This window comes from Xyrauchen texanus, chromosome 5 (genome assembly GCF_025860055.1).
Source record: "Xyrauchen texanus isolate HMW12.3.18 chromosome 5, RBS_HiC_50CHRs, whole genome shotgun sequence".
In the NCBI taxonomy this organism is placed as follows: domain Eukaryota; kingdom Metazoa; phylum Chordata; class Actinopteri; order Cypriniformes; family Catostomidae; genus Xyrauchen; species Xyrauchen texanus.
In genome coordinates, this window is record NC_068280.1 from 20,793,007 (window position 1) to 20,815,611 (window position 22,605).

Genomic DNA, 22,605 nt, shown 5'->3' on the forward strand with positions numbered 1-22,605 from the left:
GATAAAACAACATTCTGTTGAAAATCAAGACAAAAAAAAAATGTAGGCTTACTTGTCAAACAATAATGGGACATTTCAATAGTTAATGTTAGGGATGTCCCGATCCGCTTCGATATTGACGTTTTTAGACGGATCGGGTATCGGTCTGACGAGCCCGACCCAAATCCGATACTCTGTGTTAGTCATGTTCGTTACTGTCAAGCTTAAAAAATGACATAAAAGAACTGTTAAAACACCATTAAAGCGGTTCATATGACTCGTGCATTTTATTCAAAGCCACTTGAAGACACGCGATAGCTCTGTGAATTGCAATAGGCTGTGTTTAATAAGTAAACATATAAATGCATGCGCAGCTTCAGCCCGTTAGTGAATGGTGCTTCGGTTTACACACACACACACACACACACACACACACACACACACACACACACACACACACACTACACATGCGCTACAGCTGCTATTTATAGCCTTCACACGTGCACAATATTTGAGCGCTACAAACGAACATCTCAGATGTAGATGCTCAGCAGTTCGGTTCACTTATAATATGGACTTAGAACGGCACTGGAGGTGCATTTAACCAGAATATAAATAAGAAGCTGAATTAAACTGTGAATAAAAAGGGTGAGGGTTTAAAAGTTAAAGCTGTCATGGAGAGACTCACAGCAGAGATATGAACTCTGCAGGGTTTATTGAGCAGAGGATTGAAACAGTGATGTAAACATTGTGAGTAAATTCAGTTAAGCAGAGTGGCAAACAGCAGGTAAGTAATATCCAGACAGTGTATAGACACGATGAAAGAGATAACTTACAACAATTTTATGATACTTGCAGGCAATAATGAAGACACATGTTTGACATAGTATTTCTGAGACTCCAGAACTTTCTACTATCGATGAGAACAGGCACAGAGTGTGAAAGTGAGAGAGAGAGAGAGAGAGAGAGAGAGAGAGAGAGAGAGAGAGAGAGACAGACAGAGAGTGTGTGTGTGTGTGTGTGTGTGTGCGCGCGCGCGGGGGTGAGAAAGCGGGGTATTTATGCAGTCATTGATTAGCCACTAATGATATGCAGGTGCGTGTAATCAGAACTCGGGGAGTGCCAGTATCCAGTATGCTAGTTAATAATAAAGTGTTTCTTAATAACCTATACATTTATATTGAAATAATGTGTAGTTAAAGGTTTGTGTTTCTTTACATATTAAAGAGTACACCCAATTATTTCCACACAATAATGTAAAGATATTATAAACTGATTATGCAATAAAACAACACTGGTATCGGATCGGTATCGGCCAATACTGAGATTTCCGTTATCGGAATCGGAAGTGGAAAAAGTGGTATCGGGACATCCCTAGTTAATGTGATGAACTAAATCTGTGGTTATGGCATCTGTGTAAATTATCTGCATATACTGTATATACACAAACAAATGTCCAAGGGACTAGTTAAAGTAATTGCAAAAAGTTAGTTCTGAAAAAAGGAATAGTTCTTTGTTTGTTAATGAATGCCACTTGGATTGGTATTTTATTATCTAGTGCAAAGAGAATCCTATATTTTTAAGTGCATTTTGAGTCTGACTTAAGTGTCCTTTTTAGGTTTACTGTACATTTGTTTATGTGAGTGCACGTGTTAAGACATCTACACAAATATCGTTTGTGAAGCTAACAAACTGCCAACATACCTTTCTGAGAGCTTTTTAGCAAAGCCAAAATCTGTCAGGCGAATGTGCCCCTCACTGTCCAGCAGTATATTCTCTGGTTTCAGGTCTCTGTACACAATTTCTTTAGAGTGAAGGTACTCAATGGCACACACAATTTCCGCTGAATAAAATAGTCCGGTGTTGTTACTGAATCGTCCTCGGCTGCGTAAATATCTGAAGAGTTCACCGCCATTAATGTATTCCATCAGCATGTACAGGAAGCGATCATCATGGTGTGTCCAGAACCTAAAAAAGGTCTTTATTATAAAATAAATCTTGATTTCATTGTACAATGGTATTACATATTTATATATGCTATGTGTGTCCAATATCACTATTACATATGGTGGATAAAGAAAGGTCTGCTACCTGACCCAAGGCAGAAGGGAATGTTGAAAAACATTTTAAAAAATGCATCTCAAGACACCTGCATTCTGTTTAATTTGGTGCACTGCATCTAACCTATTTTAGCACAGGTGTCACAAAAATTTTACATAATGAAGAAGTTCAAGTTGCAAAGTGGGCTTCATGCGACTGATACACATGATTCCAGATTGTTCTTCACTAACAAAGATTCACACTTGATAAACGGTAAGCCAGTGTTGTTTTCCTTCTGCTTTGACGTGCGCTGGCCGCCATGCCTTGTTAAAAAGTATCTTTTCCTACAATGATTTGGATTTTTTTGTTTAAATGTTAATACAAATCAAAACATATGTTATTTAGCCTATTGTGTTCTATATGCTTTTTGTAATGTTGTTTTGAGTCCACTCACAGTCTGACGAGGAAAGGATGGTTCACCTCTGTCAAAACCTCTTTCTCATTATGGACATGTTGTTCCTGTTTCAGACGGATTACGTCAGGAATCTTCATCGCCTTCAGAGCAAAGAAAGCTCTTGTCTTTTTATCCTTCACCAGAAAAACCCTTCCAAAGGTTCCTGTACCTGAAACAGTGGGGAATGAGGGGAGTGAAAATGGTTACCATCATACAAAAGTTAACCTAAAGACTCTCATATTCCAACAACAAATACACGGATAAAACATGTCTAATTTAAAGCTGCTGTGTATTTAAAAACAAATTATAAAATGTTAAAATACTCTCTCAAAAACTAGCTCAAGCATCTACAAACAAATCGTGTTAAATTGTCTTTTAACCAATGGGTCACAGTCATTTTTATCAGATGCATGAAGTCAGTTTCCCTCAAGTTCACACAGATGACCTAGCAGAGTAACCACATCTTTTGTTTAATAATCTTAAAACCTAACATATAAAGTGAAATGTTATTCTTAAAAAGAGAGCTTTTGCCCTCTTAAAGGCCCATGTATACTTGTGTATACCCATGTGATTCGTATCGTATACCTTGGCCTTTAGACAACCTGTTTGTTTGATCAATTAAAGATGGGAGGAGTGTTTTAAAAACCTGTTTCAGAATTATTTTTGCAATTCCATTTGGTGCCATTAATGGCACAGAAATTACACAAGCGAATGGAGGCCCAAACCTGCATAAATAATAAATGAATAAATGTAATAATACAAAAATAAATAAAGGATTAAATGTCTTGATAAAACAAATATATTTTGTTTTTAATTAAATTTATTCCTGAATTTATTATTGTATGACTTTATTCCTTTATTATTTTCTATATTTATTTTTATTCTTTTTAACTTTTAATTATTTATTGATTTATTTTGCATATTTTTTTTATGTTTTAATTTATTTATTCCCACATATATTTATATATTCCCATATATTTATTTATTTATACATGTATTTATTTTTACTTTTCTGTGTGCAACATGGAAATGAGGAAGGCGGTCCTTGCGTAGCTCCAGTGCATCATTGGATGAGAGCTCAATAGTACTTATCGGGAGCAGATGGACGTCCCACCTTAGCACCCTCTGACTCGCACAGATTTTGAATATGCAGGGAAACGTTTTGCAGAGAGTTTAACAATCCAGGATGTGCTACGACATTCATACCAGCATACAGCTCTCCTAAAACATCAATAAGCACCACTACTCTAAATGAAACATAGTTATTTGATGCGTGGTTATCGACTTCATTCGCATGTCACGCAACTCTCTAGATATATGTGAAGAGTCAGCTATAGATTTTTTATTTTTTTTATTGCAGATGTATACATACATAAACGATCAGGGAAATTAAGCATGGTTGTATCTTTTACAATGAACAATCATAACAACAGAAAACAATATTATGGATTTGCAGACATCAAAATATGAAGTTATATACACAGAAAAAAAAAAGAAAAGGTCAAGGTTAAATCATATAATTTATGAAACTTGCTCATTTTGTGGTTTTGTTGAAGAAACAGCTTCCCATTTATTTTGCGATTGTAGTATAACCAATACATCTTGGATTGACTTAAGCTCTTATGTTTTTAGCCCCACAAATAGCTATAGTTTACACGCGATATGGCTATGACCACATCTAAACAAGTCAAGAGTAATCGAGCAAATGCTTCAATCTACAATAAGCCAATGGTAAGCAGGACCCGCCCACATCATTATCATACAAGAGACAGAAATGTAAGAATAAATACAAAAATAAATAAATGTGGGAATATTTAAATATAGAAATAAATACATGTGGGAATAAATATTCATAAATAAATAATAAAAAAACAAATGAAAGAATAAAAAATGTTTTAAAGAATAAAAATAAAAAGAGAAAATAATCAATAAAAAAAGGGAAAAAAGTCATACAAAAATAAATTCAGGAATAACTTTCATTAAAAACTAATTATATTTGTTTTATCAAGACATTTATTCCTTTATTTATTTTCTTATTATTACATTTATTTATTTATGTATTTATTTATTATTTTTGCATGTTTTGTCCTCCATACAAGCGGTTTAACTAGAGGGATTATTTTACACATAAAATAAGGCAACAATCTCTTAGGTCATTCTAACATATTTTCTCATGTCAATTCCTATTCATTGTAGTCTAAATAACACCATAAAATCAGTAAAAATTATTTTGTATATTGATCTCTTTATTGCCCTTCTAAAATACTGAGACTACAGAAGCATGTTTATATTTTGTCTCCACAGAGCTCGGTATGCTGTGAGAGTAAAACGAAGTCTTTTGTTTCTACTGTATGGGGAAACAGGTTTCAATGAGTAATAGATCTAACACTACACACATATGATCAGTGATGATGGAGAGAACTCTCCAGCGGAGAGAGCAGGGCATCTTGAACCACGCACAAAATTACAAACTCAGTCTCACCAGAGAACTGTTACAAGACTGACAGGTCAATACCTACAAAAGACACCAGATGGACAATTTGGACAAATACATCCTATTATATGCTTTTAGACCTAACCTTCACACTAAAAGCTAAACTAATCCTCTACGATAACCCAAACATAAAACAAATATCAAATTGACAGACATGCCCTGTAATGTATATGTAAGGAGTTGCCATTCTGTGTGGGTAATATTAAAACTTGGGTGGGGAGGCGGAAAAACAGTCATGGAGTAGCATTTGTTATGGGGTGTGAGGTGGCTCAAAGTGCCATGAGAGATTGCAAAGAGGCTTATGTTTTATTTGCTTAACTCTGCCTTGGCATGAGAAAGACTGTCTAAAGAAGACCAACTAAAGGCCCTGTTTACAAATAGTATCAAGATCAGTCTCTGGTGATCTGATTACAATGTGGTCAGTTGAGACACACTGAATACGTTAACATGGACATCAGAAAGCAGCTTATTGCAAGAAAGTGCTATTCCCATTTACATGCACTATATAAGCTGCATACTCTTTATTCCTGTATACTGTAAATGCAGCTCAGTCAGTAAGCTGCTTTCTCTACAGCAACATCATTTCCCCACGACACTTGTGTAAATAACAATCATGCCATCCAAGGAAGACTTTAATTTCCAGATATTCCAGAGTTCTGGTGTTTGTTTCCTTAACTTTTCATCATGACCTGAAGCTGACTTGAGCTGGGGATCTCCCACTGTATGAGCACATACACGCGAACGTATAGGACAGTCAATATTCTATATATAAATTCTATGTATTATATGTATAAATAGGTTTAGATCATAGTGTATGTGCATTTCACACTGTGCTCCTATAAATGTTTAAATCTTTCTGCTGTGTTCACTTGTTGTTGGGCACCATCCTATGATGTTAGTTATCCGGCCAGTTCTTCAGAAACCTGTTAGAATGTTGCCTATGTGATGACATGGCTACATAATATGCATTCTCTGGGAGAAACCCAGGTGTGTTAAATCACTTTCTCTTAATCCCTTAAGCGACGTAGGAAAACGGCTATCTCGTTTACATGATGTTTCAGAATGCCGCTTTCTGCAAAAATGTAGAAAGAAACTATTATAAATGTTAAATGTAAAAAAACAAATGGTGTTGGTCGCTGCATGATAAAATCAGCCTTATAAAAAATATTTTATATAATATTTATCCCCTTTTCTCCCAATTTGGAATGCCCAATTCACACTACTTAGTAGGTCCTTGTGGTGGCGCGGTTACTCACTTCAATCTGGGTGGTGGAGGACATGTCTCAGTTACCTCCACTTCTGAGACAGTCAATCCATGCATCTTTTCACGTGGCTCACAGTGCATGACACCGCGGAGACTCACAGTACAGGAGGCTCATGTTACTCTCCGCAATCCACATAAAACTTACCATGCATCCCATTTAGAGCGAGAACCCCTAATTGCGACCATGAGGAGGTTACCCCATGTGACTCTACCCTACCTAGTAACCGGGCCAATTTGGTTGCTTAGGAGACCTGGCTGGAGTCACTCAGCACACCCTGGATTCGAACTTATGACGCCAGGGGTGGTAGTCTGCATCATTACTCGCCGAAATACACAGGCCCTACAATATCAGGCATTTTGAAGAAAAATCTATTATTATAAATATACATTCTTCAACTGGACAGTTATTTTCTTTTAAGCCACACATAACCAACAACGTTTAAAACCCTTGTGTTTGTGCAATGGATGATTGACAGTTAGTAGGTTGTTTTACTGTTTACATTACAAATCAGTCTTTACACTACAGATGCAATGTGCTCCCATGCTTTTTCTACTACTTCCAAATGTTGTTTGAGTGATCAATTCACAAACCATTTTGTGCCTTGTTTACACATATATTTATTGTAAAAGTGTCCACTTGTGAGATACCAAAAAATAAATAAAAAAAAGATTAAAAGAAATAAAAAGTTGTAACAGAACGCAATTTAATAATAATAATTTCAGGAACAAATAAAAGAAACCTAAACTGTTTTAAGGGTTCAAATATAATATTAATAAAGTGCTCTCTATCTACATCTGTGGTTGAAACATTAAATTGCAACTTATGGAGGAATATTGTCAATCGTGGTTTGGCAATTGATTAATTTAGCAGAGAAGGACCACTTCTATTAAAATTTATTATTGTAGGCTTAATGTAGGGACTTGGAGAAAAAGGCACGGTCATATTTACCTTTGCACCGCATAATTCTGCAGGTAAAAATCATTCATCTAAATGGGAATTTGTGAGATCAGGAATTTTGCCTTCAGGTGGCGAAGAATTTACCTATGCCAACTTTGCGTGGGGTTTAAATTTGGTGAACTACAAATATTTGCAACGTTTAACCAATCAGAGGTTGTTTAGTTTGGCAATGACCTCTGTTTAAGCAGTGCTTCGTATGTGAAGAATTTTGCTCATATTCCAACAAAAAATTTTACTCTCATAAATCCTCCGTAGTGTACATTTAAGTAAAAAAAGAAAAAAAAATTTCCCCCAAATAAATAAGAACAGATAAAATTGTCTAAGCTAAACATTTTACCATTTTACATAACCAAACAAAGCTTTGCTCACAGTTTTACTGGTGTAGTATCTGACGACCTACATTTCCTTGTAGTACCATTGTGTCATGATGCATTTTTGTACTCTGATCACGGAGACACCCAGAGCTATGTCACTGACGGATGAACTGAAATGGAATGTTGCCATTTAACATGTTTAGCTCACACAAGCCATCTTTGTTCAGAGACTACTATGTTGACATGGTTACACAAGCATGGCAGAAAACAAATCCTTTAGCTATCAGAGGGGAGGAGAAGGAATTGGTAATATGTGAAGTAAGACAGTTGGGATGACACATTATTAGTTCTTGTCTCCCATTACAAGGGAATCTTATTCAGCTGGCTTTGAATAAAAAACATTTAAGTTTATTTTGCATTACTTACTGGCTGACTGTATATTATGCCACTTATTACAAAGATACTTAAGAAATACAGTTATGTAAAGTTGATACATGAAACAGTGTAGGAGATTGGTTGCCAGGGACAATGAACAAATATACAATTTTTACAAAAATATCTGGAAGCACATGGAAGCAATTGACCAATCAAAATCAAGTATTCCGGAGAGTCATGTCAAGAGTAACCCTATAATTTCTTGTGTCACACTAGTTTCAGGTGGTGGATGCCTCTTTTCCTAGATCTGTGAATACCCTTTACTTTCCAATTAATTACTTTAAAGGGATAATTCAATCAAAAATTTACTCACCCATGTGCCATCCCAGATGTGTAGTACTTTCTTTCTCCTCCTTTCTTTCTTTATTTCTTTCTTAATTATGCTGATCAGAAACTAAGATTTTTAGTAGAATATTTCAGCTCTGCAGGCACTGACAATGCAAGGGAATGGGTACCAACATTTTGAACCTCCAAAATGACATAAAGGCAGCATAACATTAATCCATAAGACTCCAGTGGTTAAACCTACAGTATATCTTCAGAAGCAATATGATAAGTTTGGGTGAGTCCTTTTTACTATAAATCTCAACTTTCACTTTCTTCTTCTTTTGTTTTTGGTGATTACATTTCTTCATGAAATTCGTGACCTACTCAAGTCAAGTCAAGTGGTTTTTATTGTCGTTTCAACCATATACAGTTAGCACAGTACACAGTGAAAGGAGACAACGTTCCTCCAGGACCATGGTGCTACATAAAACAACATAGGACAAACCCAGAACCACATGAGACTACACAGACTAAATATAAAGTGCACGTGCAAACGTGTGCAAAAAGTATGGGACAGTACAATAAATTACTAACAATGAACAGGAAAATAGTCACAGTAGAGACAGTGCAGCGCCAACCAGTACACAGTAGTGCAAAAGATGACAGTTTCTAAAAATGCCAAATGTAAACATAACTGTAAAGCAGTTCGATGGAATAGAAGAGGCGAGAACCGGCTTGTCAATATAAATAATAGTTTTAATGATAAACTTCAAAAGACACAAACACACACACGACGGACATGTCCGTAAACTATCTCTCTCTCTCTCTCACACAATCCTCCGCAGTCAGCCTTTATCCCTCTTGGAGGCTTGATTAGCCTGATAAGGGACCGGGTGCGTAAAACCACGACCAGGCCCCGCCCTCCGCCCAGCCACATTCCTCCCTCGTTCTCTCAGGTAGGGGAGCCCCCGGCATTACGTACACCCTCCCCCCCCTTTCCCTGGGGAGGGCGTGCCCGAAGCACCGTCTGCCGGCAGGTCATCCCTGTCCACCTGGATGAGGGAGGGGACAAGGGGAGGGAAACAGAAATAATAAAAATGGGGGGGTACTTCCTGTAACAGTGTAGTACCCCCCAAAAAAACACTGTAAAATTTAAACGAGAGGGAAAAGGCCAACGCAGAGCAGCAGTGAGAGAGAGAGAGAGAGAGAGAGGAGAGAGAAATAAAAAAAAAAAACACTTACATGCCAGTTCTCCGATACGCCGTAGCTTGTTCCTCGGCCACTCCTCCACCCTCTAACGGATGACAGCAGCGCCTCTTCGGGCGGATCGGAGGCAGTCCTCCAGCCCCTGGCGGACGGAATGCCCCACCACGTTCTTGGGGAACAGAAGGGGTCTCCCCCGCCCCTGGCAGCGGTTCTCCCGCTCCAGGCGGTCGGCAGCAAGCCCCTCCCCGCTCGCGGTCGGCATTGCTGCACAGTCGTGAGTCAGCAGAGTGAGCAGCAGTGGACTGAGCACACAGCCCTGGGGGGACCCAGTTCTCACTGTGGTGGTGGTGGAGATGCTGTTCCCGATCTGGACTGACTGAGGTCTCCCAGTCGGGAAGTCCAGGATCCAGTTGCATTGGGAGGTGTCCAGGCCCAGCAGGTTCAGCTTTCCAATCAGGTGCTGGGGAATGATTGTGTTGAATGCTGAGCTGAAGTCTATGAACAGCATTCGAACATATGAGTCCTTTTTATCTAGGTTGGTGAGGGCCAGATGGAGGGTGGTGGCGATGGCATCGTCTGTTGAACGGTTTGGACGATACGCAAACTGCAGTGGGTCTAGTGAGGGGGGCAGCTGGGTCTTAATGTGCCTCATGACGAGCCTCTCGAAGCGCTTCATGATGATTGGTGTGAGTGCGACGGGATGGTAGTCATTGAGGCAGGAAACTGAAGACTTCTTTGGCATGGGGATGATGGTGGTGGCCTTGAAGCACGTTGGAACGACGACGCTGCTCAGAGATGTTGAAGATGTCGGTAAGAATATCTGCCAGCTGGTCTGCACATCCTCTGAGCTCTCTGCCACTACTGGGCAGGTAGAATAAATTATAGTAAAAAAGGACTTAAATATTGATCTGTTTCTCACCTACACCTATCATATCGCTTCTGAAGATATAGATTTAACCACTGGAGTCTTATGGATTACTTTTATGCTGCCTTTATGTGCTTTTTGGAGATTCTAATTTTTATCATCATTCAATTGCATTGTATGGACCTACAGAGTTGAAATATTGTGCTAAAAATCAACATTTGTGTTCAGCAGAAGAAAAAGTCATACACATCTGGGATGGCATGAAGGTGAGTAAACAACGAGACCTTTTTGGGTGGCCCATCCCTTTAACCATTATCAGCCCATGATTTTGAGACACTTCACAAAGACCTAATTTTTAATAACTAAATCTTAATGGTAAAGCTATGTCTTTGGGAATTATATTTGTAATTATTTTATAGGTTGCCAAAATACTCTGACATTGTTCACAAACAATTAAATAGCCTTTTTTCTGTCTATGTGAATATCCAATAAAGTGTCTCAAATGGTATTATTTCATTCAGTATGTTGTCTGAAACCACATGTTCTCGCCCAAGGCTGTGTGGTTAGCCATCTCTTTTTTAATGAAGTGATGGTTTGAATTTTAAGTGTGATAAACTTTTCTGCTTTCGGAGTCAACTCACTAAAATGACTCTTAAGAGAGGTAGTAAAAGTTCTTTTGAAAAGCTGAATTTCGTGTCTCAGTAAAGCACCAAATTTTCAGCCCCTCACTACAAAACCTGTGTTTTCGTAATAGTCTTCTATTGCATCTGACTTTACACTGGTGGGCAGGGATAGACTTCGCTGAGCTATATAGTCTTGAGGTCATTTCTAATGTTCTGAAGATGATTTTCCTCATTTCAATGACAATTTAATGATAAAAGCATTCAGATAAGAGCTTAAACCATTCGTCACAGGCTGCAAATCTCGACCACAAAATACTCAGCAAATTGGATTATTTATGCTGGGCCTAATGCTATAGTATACACTTCAGAACCTCATTATCCACTTTTAAACAGGAGATCTCTAAAAATGCTATGATTTTTTTCTTTTTCCCGTAATCCACAAAGCAATTTGTAAACTTGTAAAGGCTATACTGGCTATATTTCAGTAAATCAAAGATATGAGAAGATCCTTGCTTCTCAGAAACAGCAATCATGTAGGTCTATGTAGTCCGAAACAAAAAACCTCTGAGTCTGTTCTGATCATTATTCAAGAATAAAGGATTTATACTCGCCTCAGTTAATAAATATTATGCATTTTCCCTGTGGTTCATAGCTCATTTAAACACAACAGACATCACCATGCCTTGGGCACAGTACACATTTTCGGGGCAGGCAGGCATACGTAGCCTGAGTCTCTCTCTAACAGGGCAATATATTTTACCTTTCAGATAAGATGTGTTTATAAATTTCATTTACACTTCACCTTGTAATCAAATCAAACATGTCTGCTTTATGAACTTTATGAAAAGTTATCATGGTTTATTAAATTAACTTTATTATTAACTATGTTTTTTGAAAGACATGCTGGAGAGTTAGTGAATCTTAAATAATTGCCTATTTGCAGATGCGTATCTGCAATCCTTAGTGTCTGTGTGGTGATAAGCAGGCCTACACGAAAAATCATCAGATTTCTGCAGAATTGGAATTGCCAATCTTTCATAAAATTATATACATATCCGTAAATAACATTTGAATCGTTTTATTACACTTTGTTACACCTGTGGTGTTCCCGGTCTAAAATAACCAGCCATTGGAAATGGATGGATTAGACTACACAAAAACTTAAATATTAAGTGTTCAGGAGCATTCCAATCCTTTAGATAAGCACATATGTGGACATGTGTGCGCACACACAATGTGTGCTGAGCGCCGTTTTGTGCACCGTCTTTACATTTTTCCATTTTTATTTGAGGAATATATCAAGATCCACTTATAATATGATGTTTGAGGTTGTTTGAATCAGAATAGGCTGCTGTAAGATATCACAGTCTATTTTATATGTATGTTTCAGGAAGTTACAAGCAAACCTTACCTTACCTGTTTATTATTTATGTGTGTCAGTGGAAATTGAATTCACTAATACTCACTGCAGTTTGGCCTCTGAGTAAAACAAATTAGCTGCTTGCATTTACTAAGAAGCATTTCCAACGATATGTAACCCATGGGTCATCTTTTTATGTTTAAACCAATTCAAATTAAAAAGCGAATTAATAAGCTTTATTTAAAAAAACATACTGTATGATCAGCTACGTGCATTGTAAAGTCCAGATTCTAAGCTTTAAAATGAAACCTATTTTGTTTAGATCAAGCAAGTGGTTTTTAAATTATTATTATTGTCTGCAGGGAAATGTGATAAAGGCCTATATATGCATTATTAACTATCTTAGTGGGCCCGTCGTTTTTGACCGGGAACACAAAAGGCACAATGAACACAACACAAGGGTTAAATATTTTGGCTAATTTAATAATGCTTTTTTTTTTTTTTCACCTGGGCCTGGTGATGAGTGCTGGTATATATATTTATAGGTGTAAACACACATTTTAAACAGATACTCTAAAGAAGCTTGTTACTATAAAAAACTAAAAACAGAAAAGGTTTCAATGCCACTGTATTGAGCATGACCAAGTTACTGTTGTCAGCCTGCTCTAGCTTGCTTTAAACATGAATCCAGAACTGCAAGCTTACTCTTGTGAATTTGCACAAACTATACCACAATCAAAAGACAATCCTGAAAAATAGTTTGAATGTTGACTATGTAATACCAGAGCACTGTGGCTAGGGCTGGGTTATTATAGTTTAGAATTTTTCACTTAGCATATTTTTCTCTCTTTTTTAAATTGTTTTATTTGTTCTTTCAATTTTGTTTAGTTTTTGCTCTATTATTGTATGTTTTAGTATATCGGTAGATTTAGTTTTGGTATTTTAGGGTTGCCAAAGTCCAGTAAAGATCATTTGAAATATATTAAGTCAACATTAGTGTATCAACTACATGACCATTCGTCTCCAACTGAGGCCATGTATACATCACCGATACACCTTTTGACCACTTCTGTTCGGATTTCGATGAAAGAGTAGCTGATTTCATGAAGACATCAATTATTGCGTCTGTGTTTTTCTGAATGATAATAAAGTGACAAAAAGCAAAAGAAAAGCGCTAGAAAGAGCTAAAACCAATGCAGAGTTTTACTAAATTATGCGCAAAATTATTTTTAGAATTCTGAGTTATTTTAGTTTAGTACCTGTAACTGAGCTTCTAATGTGCATGTTGGTTTTTATGTCAAATTGTATACTTATTTCCTTTTAAATCTGCAGGTAACTGGCCTAATAATAACTGTCTGTTATAGCTACCTTTGGCGTGGTCTTGTTTCAAATGGATTGCTTAAAATTAATCTTATAATTAAGATAACAAAATTCAAAATTCTCTCAGTTTATTCTTGACATCAACAAACATGAAAGAATGGCTCTTGACACCATTGGCACCATTTACAAAGGATTAAAATAATAAAAACAGGGGAGGTTTAATAGACAGTTCACATGGTGTTACACTTGCACTGATGCCAGAGTATACAACCCCAGACTCATGCTTCATAAAAGCAGCAAAATACCAATTATTTTTATTAATTACAGTTGTATGTATGGTAGCAAATAGCGGTGGTATTCAGCTGAATTCGTTGGTGAAGCTCCTCAGGCTATGAGCCCATGCACTGTTCATACAGACGGAACACAACAGAATCGAAAAGAAGGTGAGGATATCAAGACACTTTTCCAAGTTAACTCCTTTCCTAACAAAGCATTTAAAAACTCATGTCTTAATCTGAGAAACACTTATAAGAGAGCAATGTTCGAAGACCTCCACCTACTGTAAGGGGCTGTTCTCACCGAATGCTTTTTCAACCATCCATTTTCTTTTCTATGCGCGCTAGACAAATGTCTTTGTTTTGCTTAGTTTTTGTTTATTTAACTTCTCATGTAGGAGCTCTGTTTTTTTGCGGTGTCTAATTAAAAAGAATTTAAAAAAGCATCTTGAGACACTTGCTTTCTGTTAAACCATATTTGTTGCACTGTCTCTAGCCTTTTTTAAAGCAAGAATGCGATTGATCTAGTCAGCGTTAGCGCTTGGCACACATCCAAAATTCAAATGCACACTTTTAGCATTCAAATGTGCATTGTTTTCTTAAATTCGACAAATATAAAAATTGTAATTCGAAATTTTCAAAATGTATTATAGATTATTTCAAGTATTTTTCCCTATCATGCAGTTTATTTTTATTTCAGTTAAAAGAACATTTGATTTAGTTTTTGTTAATGAACACTAGTGGAGGGAATCTTTAACATGTTGAAACTTGTGCAAAATATTTGTGCACACATTCAGCACAGAACTGCTCTCCTCCTCACCCTTAGGCCTTTAAAGAATGAGCTGTCCTTTCAGTTTCACACAGACCAACTAAAAGAGGCAGATAACATCAACACAACTACTAATAATGAAGTTATCAGGCCTTAAGAAGAATAACTGAACCAAGTTTAGATGTAATGTGGATCACCGTGATTAGGTCATGAAGTTTATTCAAGATGTATGGAACATAACACTGCAGTCACCTTGGGCTAAACATCACCAGTGCTAGTCTGGACTGACAAATTGGTGTTTTTCAATGTGACTTTGGTCCTGTAATTTAAGAATGGGTTGTTCTCTTAGACAAGATGTTTCATACATGGGATGAGTAATAACCCTGTCAGTTTTTGCCTGAAATAACATGGAGGACCAGAAAGTGCCTGCTGCACAGAGAGGAAGAAGCATGCTGTTGCCATACAATTCAAGATAAATAAGGGGGGCTGACTTGAAATATGAACATTCTATTAACAGATGGATTTTGTTAACTTGTATAGTATTGAGCAAAAAACTTAAGCACATTAGATGCTCCCAGAAACATTTGTCTTAAGATGGTCATTTTAATCTTCTGCTTCAGTGTGTCAATAGGAAATAAATATTTTAGATTTTCAAGCATTCCTTTTGCAAATAGAATAGAACAAAGAGACCTGCAAGAAATGGTATGGCCCCCATGGAGCCCAGATCTTAACATCATTGATCGCGTTTACATGCTCGTGCTTACTAGTGGTCGACCGATAGATATATCACCGAGGCTGATATTCTTACTTTTTTAATAGTAAAGAATACATTTTCCCATTTAGCCAATTCTTTTCTTGAGGGTACCAAAAATCACCTGCTTGCGTGTGAAGCATCTGAGACATGTAAACGACCAGTCACAGTTCACAGGACAAGCCATCGTGTTACTGCAATAAAATTTCCTTAAGAGTTCCATTCATTCAAAACAGCTGTCATTTAAGCCATTAACTGATTAGGCAGCAAGGTAGCAAGTCAGCTGCCTACAATTTCGGATGCAGCACTTGATAAAGCGCTTCACGTGTGCTATACAGTAAGTAAATGTCTTATTCACTATGCACTGTATGTACAATTGGTTTGATTCGATATTTTTTTAGTAAATGCGATTGCTATGCTAACGTGGACAGGCCATCCATGGTTGCTGGACTACTGTGTGACCTGTTATTTCCTTCTTCCTAATATATTAACAATTTCTTCATGTGCAAATAAATTACCACAATTTGATGACTAAACAGAAATTTGATGAAACTTCTATCTATTGTATTTAAAATGCAATATATATATTTTTTTTATTTGTGTGAAATATAGAGTAATTGTAGTGCTAAATAAGAGTTAATTTTTTTTTTAAGGAATGTTATGTTTGTTATTCAATTTATTGGCCACCCTTCGCTCTGGATATCGGCATCAGCCATTAAAAAACCCATATCATAGTTTTTTACACCGATTTTGCTTAATAAGCTAACAACATGCAATTAACATGTAAACACAATACATTTTACTTTTACTTTTCTTTAATGGTGCAAGGTCATAAATGGCTTAAGAATAAACCGATCGGCAAGGACAGATTTTTGCCAATTACCTGATTTTGTGTTGCATGTAAACAAGCACAGTACTGTGTATATACGTATATATATATATATATTTATTAGGGATGCTCTGATCAATCGGCATCAGACAATATTCATGTCCCATGACTTGATCGGTAATTTGGTCGATTGCATAAAACGATCGCTCATGTCACAAAAGACGCCTGCCTCCTTCAAGACATCAGCAGCACTGTCATGGCATCACGGAGTGTGGGGAATACTGGCATCAGAGATTTTCTATACTGAGATAACAACCTACATGCTTTTACCATAGGAGAGGGCGTAACAGACAATTAGCGTGTTACGACAATAAGTCACCATTTGCAGACACTATACAAATTAATGCTGAAAGCCGTAAAGTGACACCTACCGGTCACAAAATCATCAGTGACTTCCCTTATAAAACAGCAATTTTATCATAATAAACTCCACACATAGTTCACTCCAAAAGGATTGTTTAGTAGTGTAAAACATTCTAAAGAGACAAGCGGCCAATTCATTAAGTGAGGAACTGCTTCCTCGGAAAAGCAGTTTATTCATCATCGGGAAGCATCTCCTCCATAGACATCCATTCAAAAAATAACGGCCTCTTGTCTCCTCACCAGTGTACTGGCCATAGAATGTCTATGGAACCACCGTGTAATGCTATTCTGTGCTAACATTGTAGGCTCCACCTTCAGAGGGATCTGACTGCCATACTGTTGTCAGACAACAAACTTGATTCAGCAGTTTGGACAGGTTTGGCGAATATGGAAATGTTGTGTACTATACTGTTAATGTGGCATTTCAAATGCGACAAGGCGAAGCAAAAAAGGTGCAAGCTGCGAAACGGTCCTTCTTATCATTCATGGCGGCAGCTTCTCAGTCTACGCCTGGCATAGATATCTCAGAAATAATGCGGGATACAAGATGTGTTGAAGTTCAAAAACTTGTATTAAATATCTCCCAATTTAACAACATTCACAATAGTAGCACCTGTAGAGTCCAGAAACGTGCTCTCTTTCCTTTCCTTCTTTCTCTTGCCCTCATGAGACAGTGTGTGATCCTCTCATTAAAGTTAAAGCAGCAACCTTTGAAAAACGAACTATTAATACAATCATCCACCTAAATGAAAAAGGCAAGAAGGAATTTATAAATATAATAATTATTTATACAATATTAAGATACCATAAAATTATGTATTATACCATGGTCTGTTCTAAAACTCAATTCTGGTTGGCTGGAATGTGTGCAGTTGAAACCGTTGAATGCACAGGTAGTTCCAGTGAGTTTTATGACACATTGCGAGAGTTTTATGCCTCTGTTCAAATTAACTCCGGACACAAATATAGTGTCAGTGCTGGGATTAACCATCACATCATAAAACAACATCATCAAGTCATGCAGTGTCATCTTTAAATCAACTGTGATGCTAGGTGGATAGAAGGTAACAGGGACCCATCCAATGTGTCTTTCGCAGTCCGGCAAGACAATTTATATTGTAAAATGATAAATATTCATATAAAATGGCTGCTTTACTCAACATGTGCACCTACAACTGCTACAGGGTGCCCCGTGATCACATATTACTCACTGAAGCTCTAAATGGAGAGTGTTTCATTTGAAATCGAGCAATGCCACATCACAATTTTATTCTTAATTAACTCAATCATTTTTTCATGTGAAAATGACAACGAATAGGAATTCAATATTACATTTTCTCAGGAGTGCCAAACCTTCTACATTATGTTGCTATTATTATTTTTGAATTGAGTATTTAAATATTGATTTGTCTCCAAAAAAACAATATTAATCACACTACTATCTCTGTGTCTGATTTAGAACGGACAGAAATCTAGAACTAACAACCTGTTGATAAAATTAACCGTTATTTTTTTATTCTTTCAGTCAAATATGCGCTGCATTCATTAAGAACAGCTTTAAGTATCAATGCTAGCAAGTGACCACTGTATAAGTAGGATAATCCATGGCTAACTATGTGTTAACAACGTGGAGGCACAGCTAACCACCCATTGCGAAGTGGAGGTACATTTAAAATCGTGGATCATCCCTTACTTCCCTAATGCAAAAATAAAAGAGAAAAGGAAATAACAATAATTGTATAAAATAATGAAAACGAATCAATAACTAAAATGACACATTAAGTTTAATTGCTCTTATGGGTTATCAGTTTGTCTTTAATTTGACACTAAGCTTTTTTAAGCCTTATAACTGTTTTTGTCTGCAAAAACTAGGCAAAGTGATATTACTAGGAAGAGGAAAATTCCATTAACACTAGTAAAAGTGTGCAGAAAGCTTACACATTGCCAGTTTTAACAGAGAACCTGATAAAAGATGAAATTATCTGTATTGGGATCAGTATCGGCCGATCAGGTGACAAGAAGATAGGTACTGGCTATAAAAATCCTGATTGGAGCATCCCTAATATATACAGCTCTGGGAACAATTAAGAGACCACTGCAAAATTATCAGCTTCTCTGGATTTACTATTTATAGGTATGTGTTTGAGTACAATTATTTTTTTATTATTATTATTCTATAAACAACTGACAACATTTCTCCCAAATAAAAATATTGTCATTTAGAGCATTTATTTGCAGTTGGGTGACTTTATGCCACTCCTGGTACAAACATTCCTTGTGAATTTATGCACAAAGAGTGGCATAAAATCACCCAAAAACAATGTGAAAGACTGATAGAGAGCATGCCAAGGCGCATGAAAGCTGTGATTGAAAATCAGGGTTATTCCATCAAATACTGATTTCTGAAATCTTCCTAAGTTAAAACAATAGTATTGTGTTTAAAAATTAATATGAACTTGTTTTCTTTGCATTACTCAAGGTATGAAAACACTGCATCTTTTTTGCTATTTTGACCAGTTGTCATTTTCTGCAAATAAATGCTCTAAATGATAGACAACAATTTGTATTCGGGAGAAATGTTTTCAGTACCTTATAGAATAAAACAAAAAATTAAATTTTACTGAAACACATCCCTATACCACCCCTGGAGTCATGAATCCAGGGTGTGCTAAGTGATCAAATTGGCGTACTCACTTTTGTTGCCAGCGGTTTAGACATTAACGGCTGTGTGTTGAGTTATTTTGAGGGGACAGCAAATTTACACTGTTATACAAGCTGTACACTCACTACTTTACATTGTAGCAAAGTGTCATTTCTTCAGTGTTGTCACATGAAAAGATATAATAAAATATTTACAAAAATGACACTTTTGTGAGATATATATATATATATATATATACACATACATATACACACACACACATACATTTCACTATTGTGGGAGTACAAGAGAAGGTAATTAAACTAATTACAATGTGGTAGAGCTGTGAGTGAGGTCTTCGGGTGTGCGGGGGAGAGAAAGAAGAAATAACGCATCATATTTGGTATTCTGAATGGATGAAGCTTTAAATACAACAAAATAACTATCATACATTACAGATTAGTAACAAGTAAATAACCATTGTGACATTAGCAATGTGCAGATGTAATTGAAATACTGCACAATGATCTGATCAAATAAATTTCATTCTTTTAAACACTACCGGTCAAAACTTTTGAAACACTTGGCTGAAATGTTTCTCATAATCTTAAAAATCTTTTGATTTGAAGGCGTATGCTTAAATGTTGGAAATTAGTTTTGTAGACAAAAATATATTTGTGCCACCATTTTAATTTATTTCATTATAAAACTAAAATTTAATTTAAAAAAAGAAAGATTTTGACATTGATGACTTGGGCCAAATAATAAAAAAAGCAGCCAATTAGTGCCCAACATAGATGGAAACTCCTTCAATACTGTTTAAAAATCATCCCAGGGTGATACCTCAAGAAATTGGTTGAGAAAATGTCAAGAGTACATGTCTGCGACTACTTTGAAGATGCTAAAATATAACACAATTTTGATTTATTTTGGATTTTTTTAGTCACAACATAATTCCCATAGTTCCATTTATGTTATTCCATAGTTTTGATGACTTTTCTATTATTCTAAAATGTGAAATAAAAATTATAATAAAGAATGAGTAGGCTAAGTGTTTCAAAACTTTTGACCGGTAGTGTATGTATAACAGTTACAGCACCATGCGAAATATTTAATGGGTTTTGTTTTGAATGGGATTTGGGTAGTTGGGCGTGTAGACTTTCTGTCTCTATTCTTTAAAGCACTGTTAGTTTAGAGAACGGACTCTTTAAAAACACCTTTATATATTAAATCATATTCTTGTAAATTAAAGCATATTCTTATTCAAATAACAAATGTGCACAAATAGCATAAAATTTAATTCCATAGGCCTTGCACTGTAAGGAAAGGAGACAGGTGTACCTGACAGCTAATTTCTGCAGTCATTCCCATGGGAATGCCCAGGGCAACTTTATATCCTCCTAAAGCTCTGGTCTGTCTCTATGTGCAACAACGAAACCTTGAAATACCACAATATTGAAGGCTCTAAGTGGGATACACGGGGGTGTACATATTTAGGAGAACATGAAAATATAGCCTAACAGCATTTGGGGAAATAGGAATCTCCTTTGTTCACTGAAACACTGTTTACTCTTTATCTAGGAGGACCTACTTACCAACAGTGGCAATAGTGTCCAGGTCGTCTAGACTGTAGGTCCTGTGGGTGGTCAGGGATTCGGCCCCTGCGGTGGGACTGCCTGCTTCTGTCTTGCCACAATCTCGACCAGAACTGCTTTCATTATTTATTCCAGCTTTGCCTTTTGTTGTTGCCATCTTCTACTGTGTGTTTTCCTATTTCTAGCCACAGTAATTGATAACTTCTATATATAAAGTTAAATATCTCCCCTTTTGGAAAACGAGCTATCGATATTATACACATTGATCTGTCTCGGTCAAGTTAGCATCTCCTTTGTTCGTACAAATGAGAACGTGACTCTCCGATATGATAACCAGATATTGCCAGGTAAGAAAACACTAGTAAACAGCAAGTCTTTAACATATTAAACAATTCATGTTAATGGAAATGTCATTGATTTTCTGCTTTATCACGGACGTCCCGTTGCAACTATTGCACGTTAACAAAGAAAGGAGTGGACAGGATTCAAGGATTTAAACTTAAGTCTTACGAATACAGGAGGTTTTCCGGTCGAAATTTTCAGGAGCAAGGATACAGTCTGAACGTTGTTTGCTGGTACTCTGATGTAGATTTGCTAAATGTGATAGACATTTCAATTATTAACTTCCCCTTCCGTCTCCATCTAGAAACCTGAACCATTTCCCTTAAAAACATCGCTCAGCGGCAAGGAAGCGAAGCAACGCTTGAAAACGGACAGACAGCGGCTTCGACGAATCATATACAGCGCACTTGCTGACATGACCAATCGAGCGATAGAAAAGGCGGAGCATTTCTTGACTGACAGCTCGCGAGAGTGTATGTACATTCCCCGTGCTTCGTAGCACATGTAGACACATCGTAGTTATCACCACGCCTTGGGTATGGGACACTCGTGGGAGGAGCGTATGCGTTGTCGACAGTTCCCCCTCAGCCAGACCACTGTGCCCTGTCAAAATGTTGTTTGAACCAATTTATATAATTTAGTTATTATCTTTTAAATATTTTTTTTGTAAGCCTAAATATTAAAATAAATTTTAAAATAAAATAAATTAAGCAAATTAATCCTTAAACTATTTAAGTGAGTAATTAAACATTTCAGGTGGAAGGTGGGGACAGAGTTACACTGTCTGACCAACTGACTGCTCTCTTCTTAAAAAATCTGTCATCCCTCAGAGGCTCAAAGGTCTAAAAGAAGGAAATGGATTTAAGAAAAGGGGTTTACCTAGGATAAGGATGAATGAATGATGTAAATAATGTAATTAAAATGTGCAAGCATAAGTGGAGAGATGTGGTCCTCAAGACAAGTATTTTAACACCAGCACTCATTCATTTGTTCAGAATTTCAAATGCCCCCTTGGGTAAATTATCCTGGCTCCGACTCTGCACCAGTGGATTAATCAGTGTCTTCTGAAGCAATCCAGTTGTTTTTTTTTGGCTTAGAACAAACCAAGATATAACTCCTTTTTCACTGTACATCTTGACAGCAGTCTCCTTGATGATCATGATTTCAAGTTCGATTGCACTCTGTAAAACATTTCAAGTTGGTGAAAACTAAAAATGTGGGTAAACTCAACTTCAAATAACCTTTGTTTCAACTCAAATAGTTACGTTTTACAAGTTGTTTAACTAATGATCATTTGTTGTTACAAGTTGATAACTTCAATAACATAAACTTCTTATTTACAACTAACTGTTACATTATCGATTCAAGAAAACACACTTTATCTTGTCAAATAACATACAA

At 36.5% G+C, this 22,605-nt stretch overlaps 1 protein-coding gene across 1 annotated transcript in view; it reads right to left on the bottom strand.

The window, feature by feature from the left end:
- Positions 1-21,520, bottom strand: part of prkx (protein kinase X-linked) — a 67,487-nt gene extending 45,967 nt beyond the window's left edge. The window contains exons 1-3 of the mRNA XM_052127495.1: positions 20,863-21,520; positions 2,474-2,642; positions 1,684-1,947 (exon numbers count right to left, since the gene is read on the bottom strand). Of these exons, the coding sequence (XP_051983455.1) occupies positions 1,684-1,947; positions 2,474-2,642; positions 20,863-21,019 (590 nt within the window). The 5' untranslated portion in view covers positions 21,020-21,520. The remainder of the gene's footprint in view (positions 1-1,683; positions 1,948-2,473; positions 2,643-20,862) is intronic.
- Positions 21,521-22,605: the final 1,085 nt, after the last annotated feature.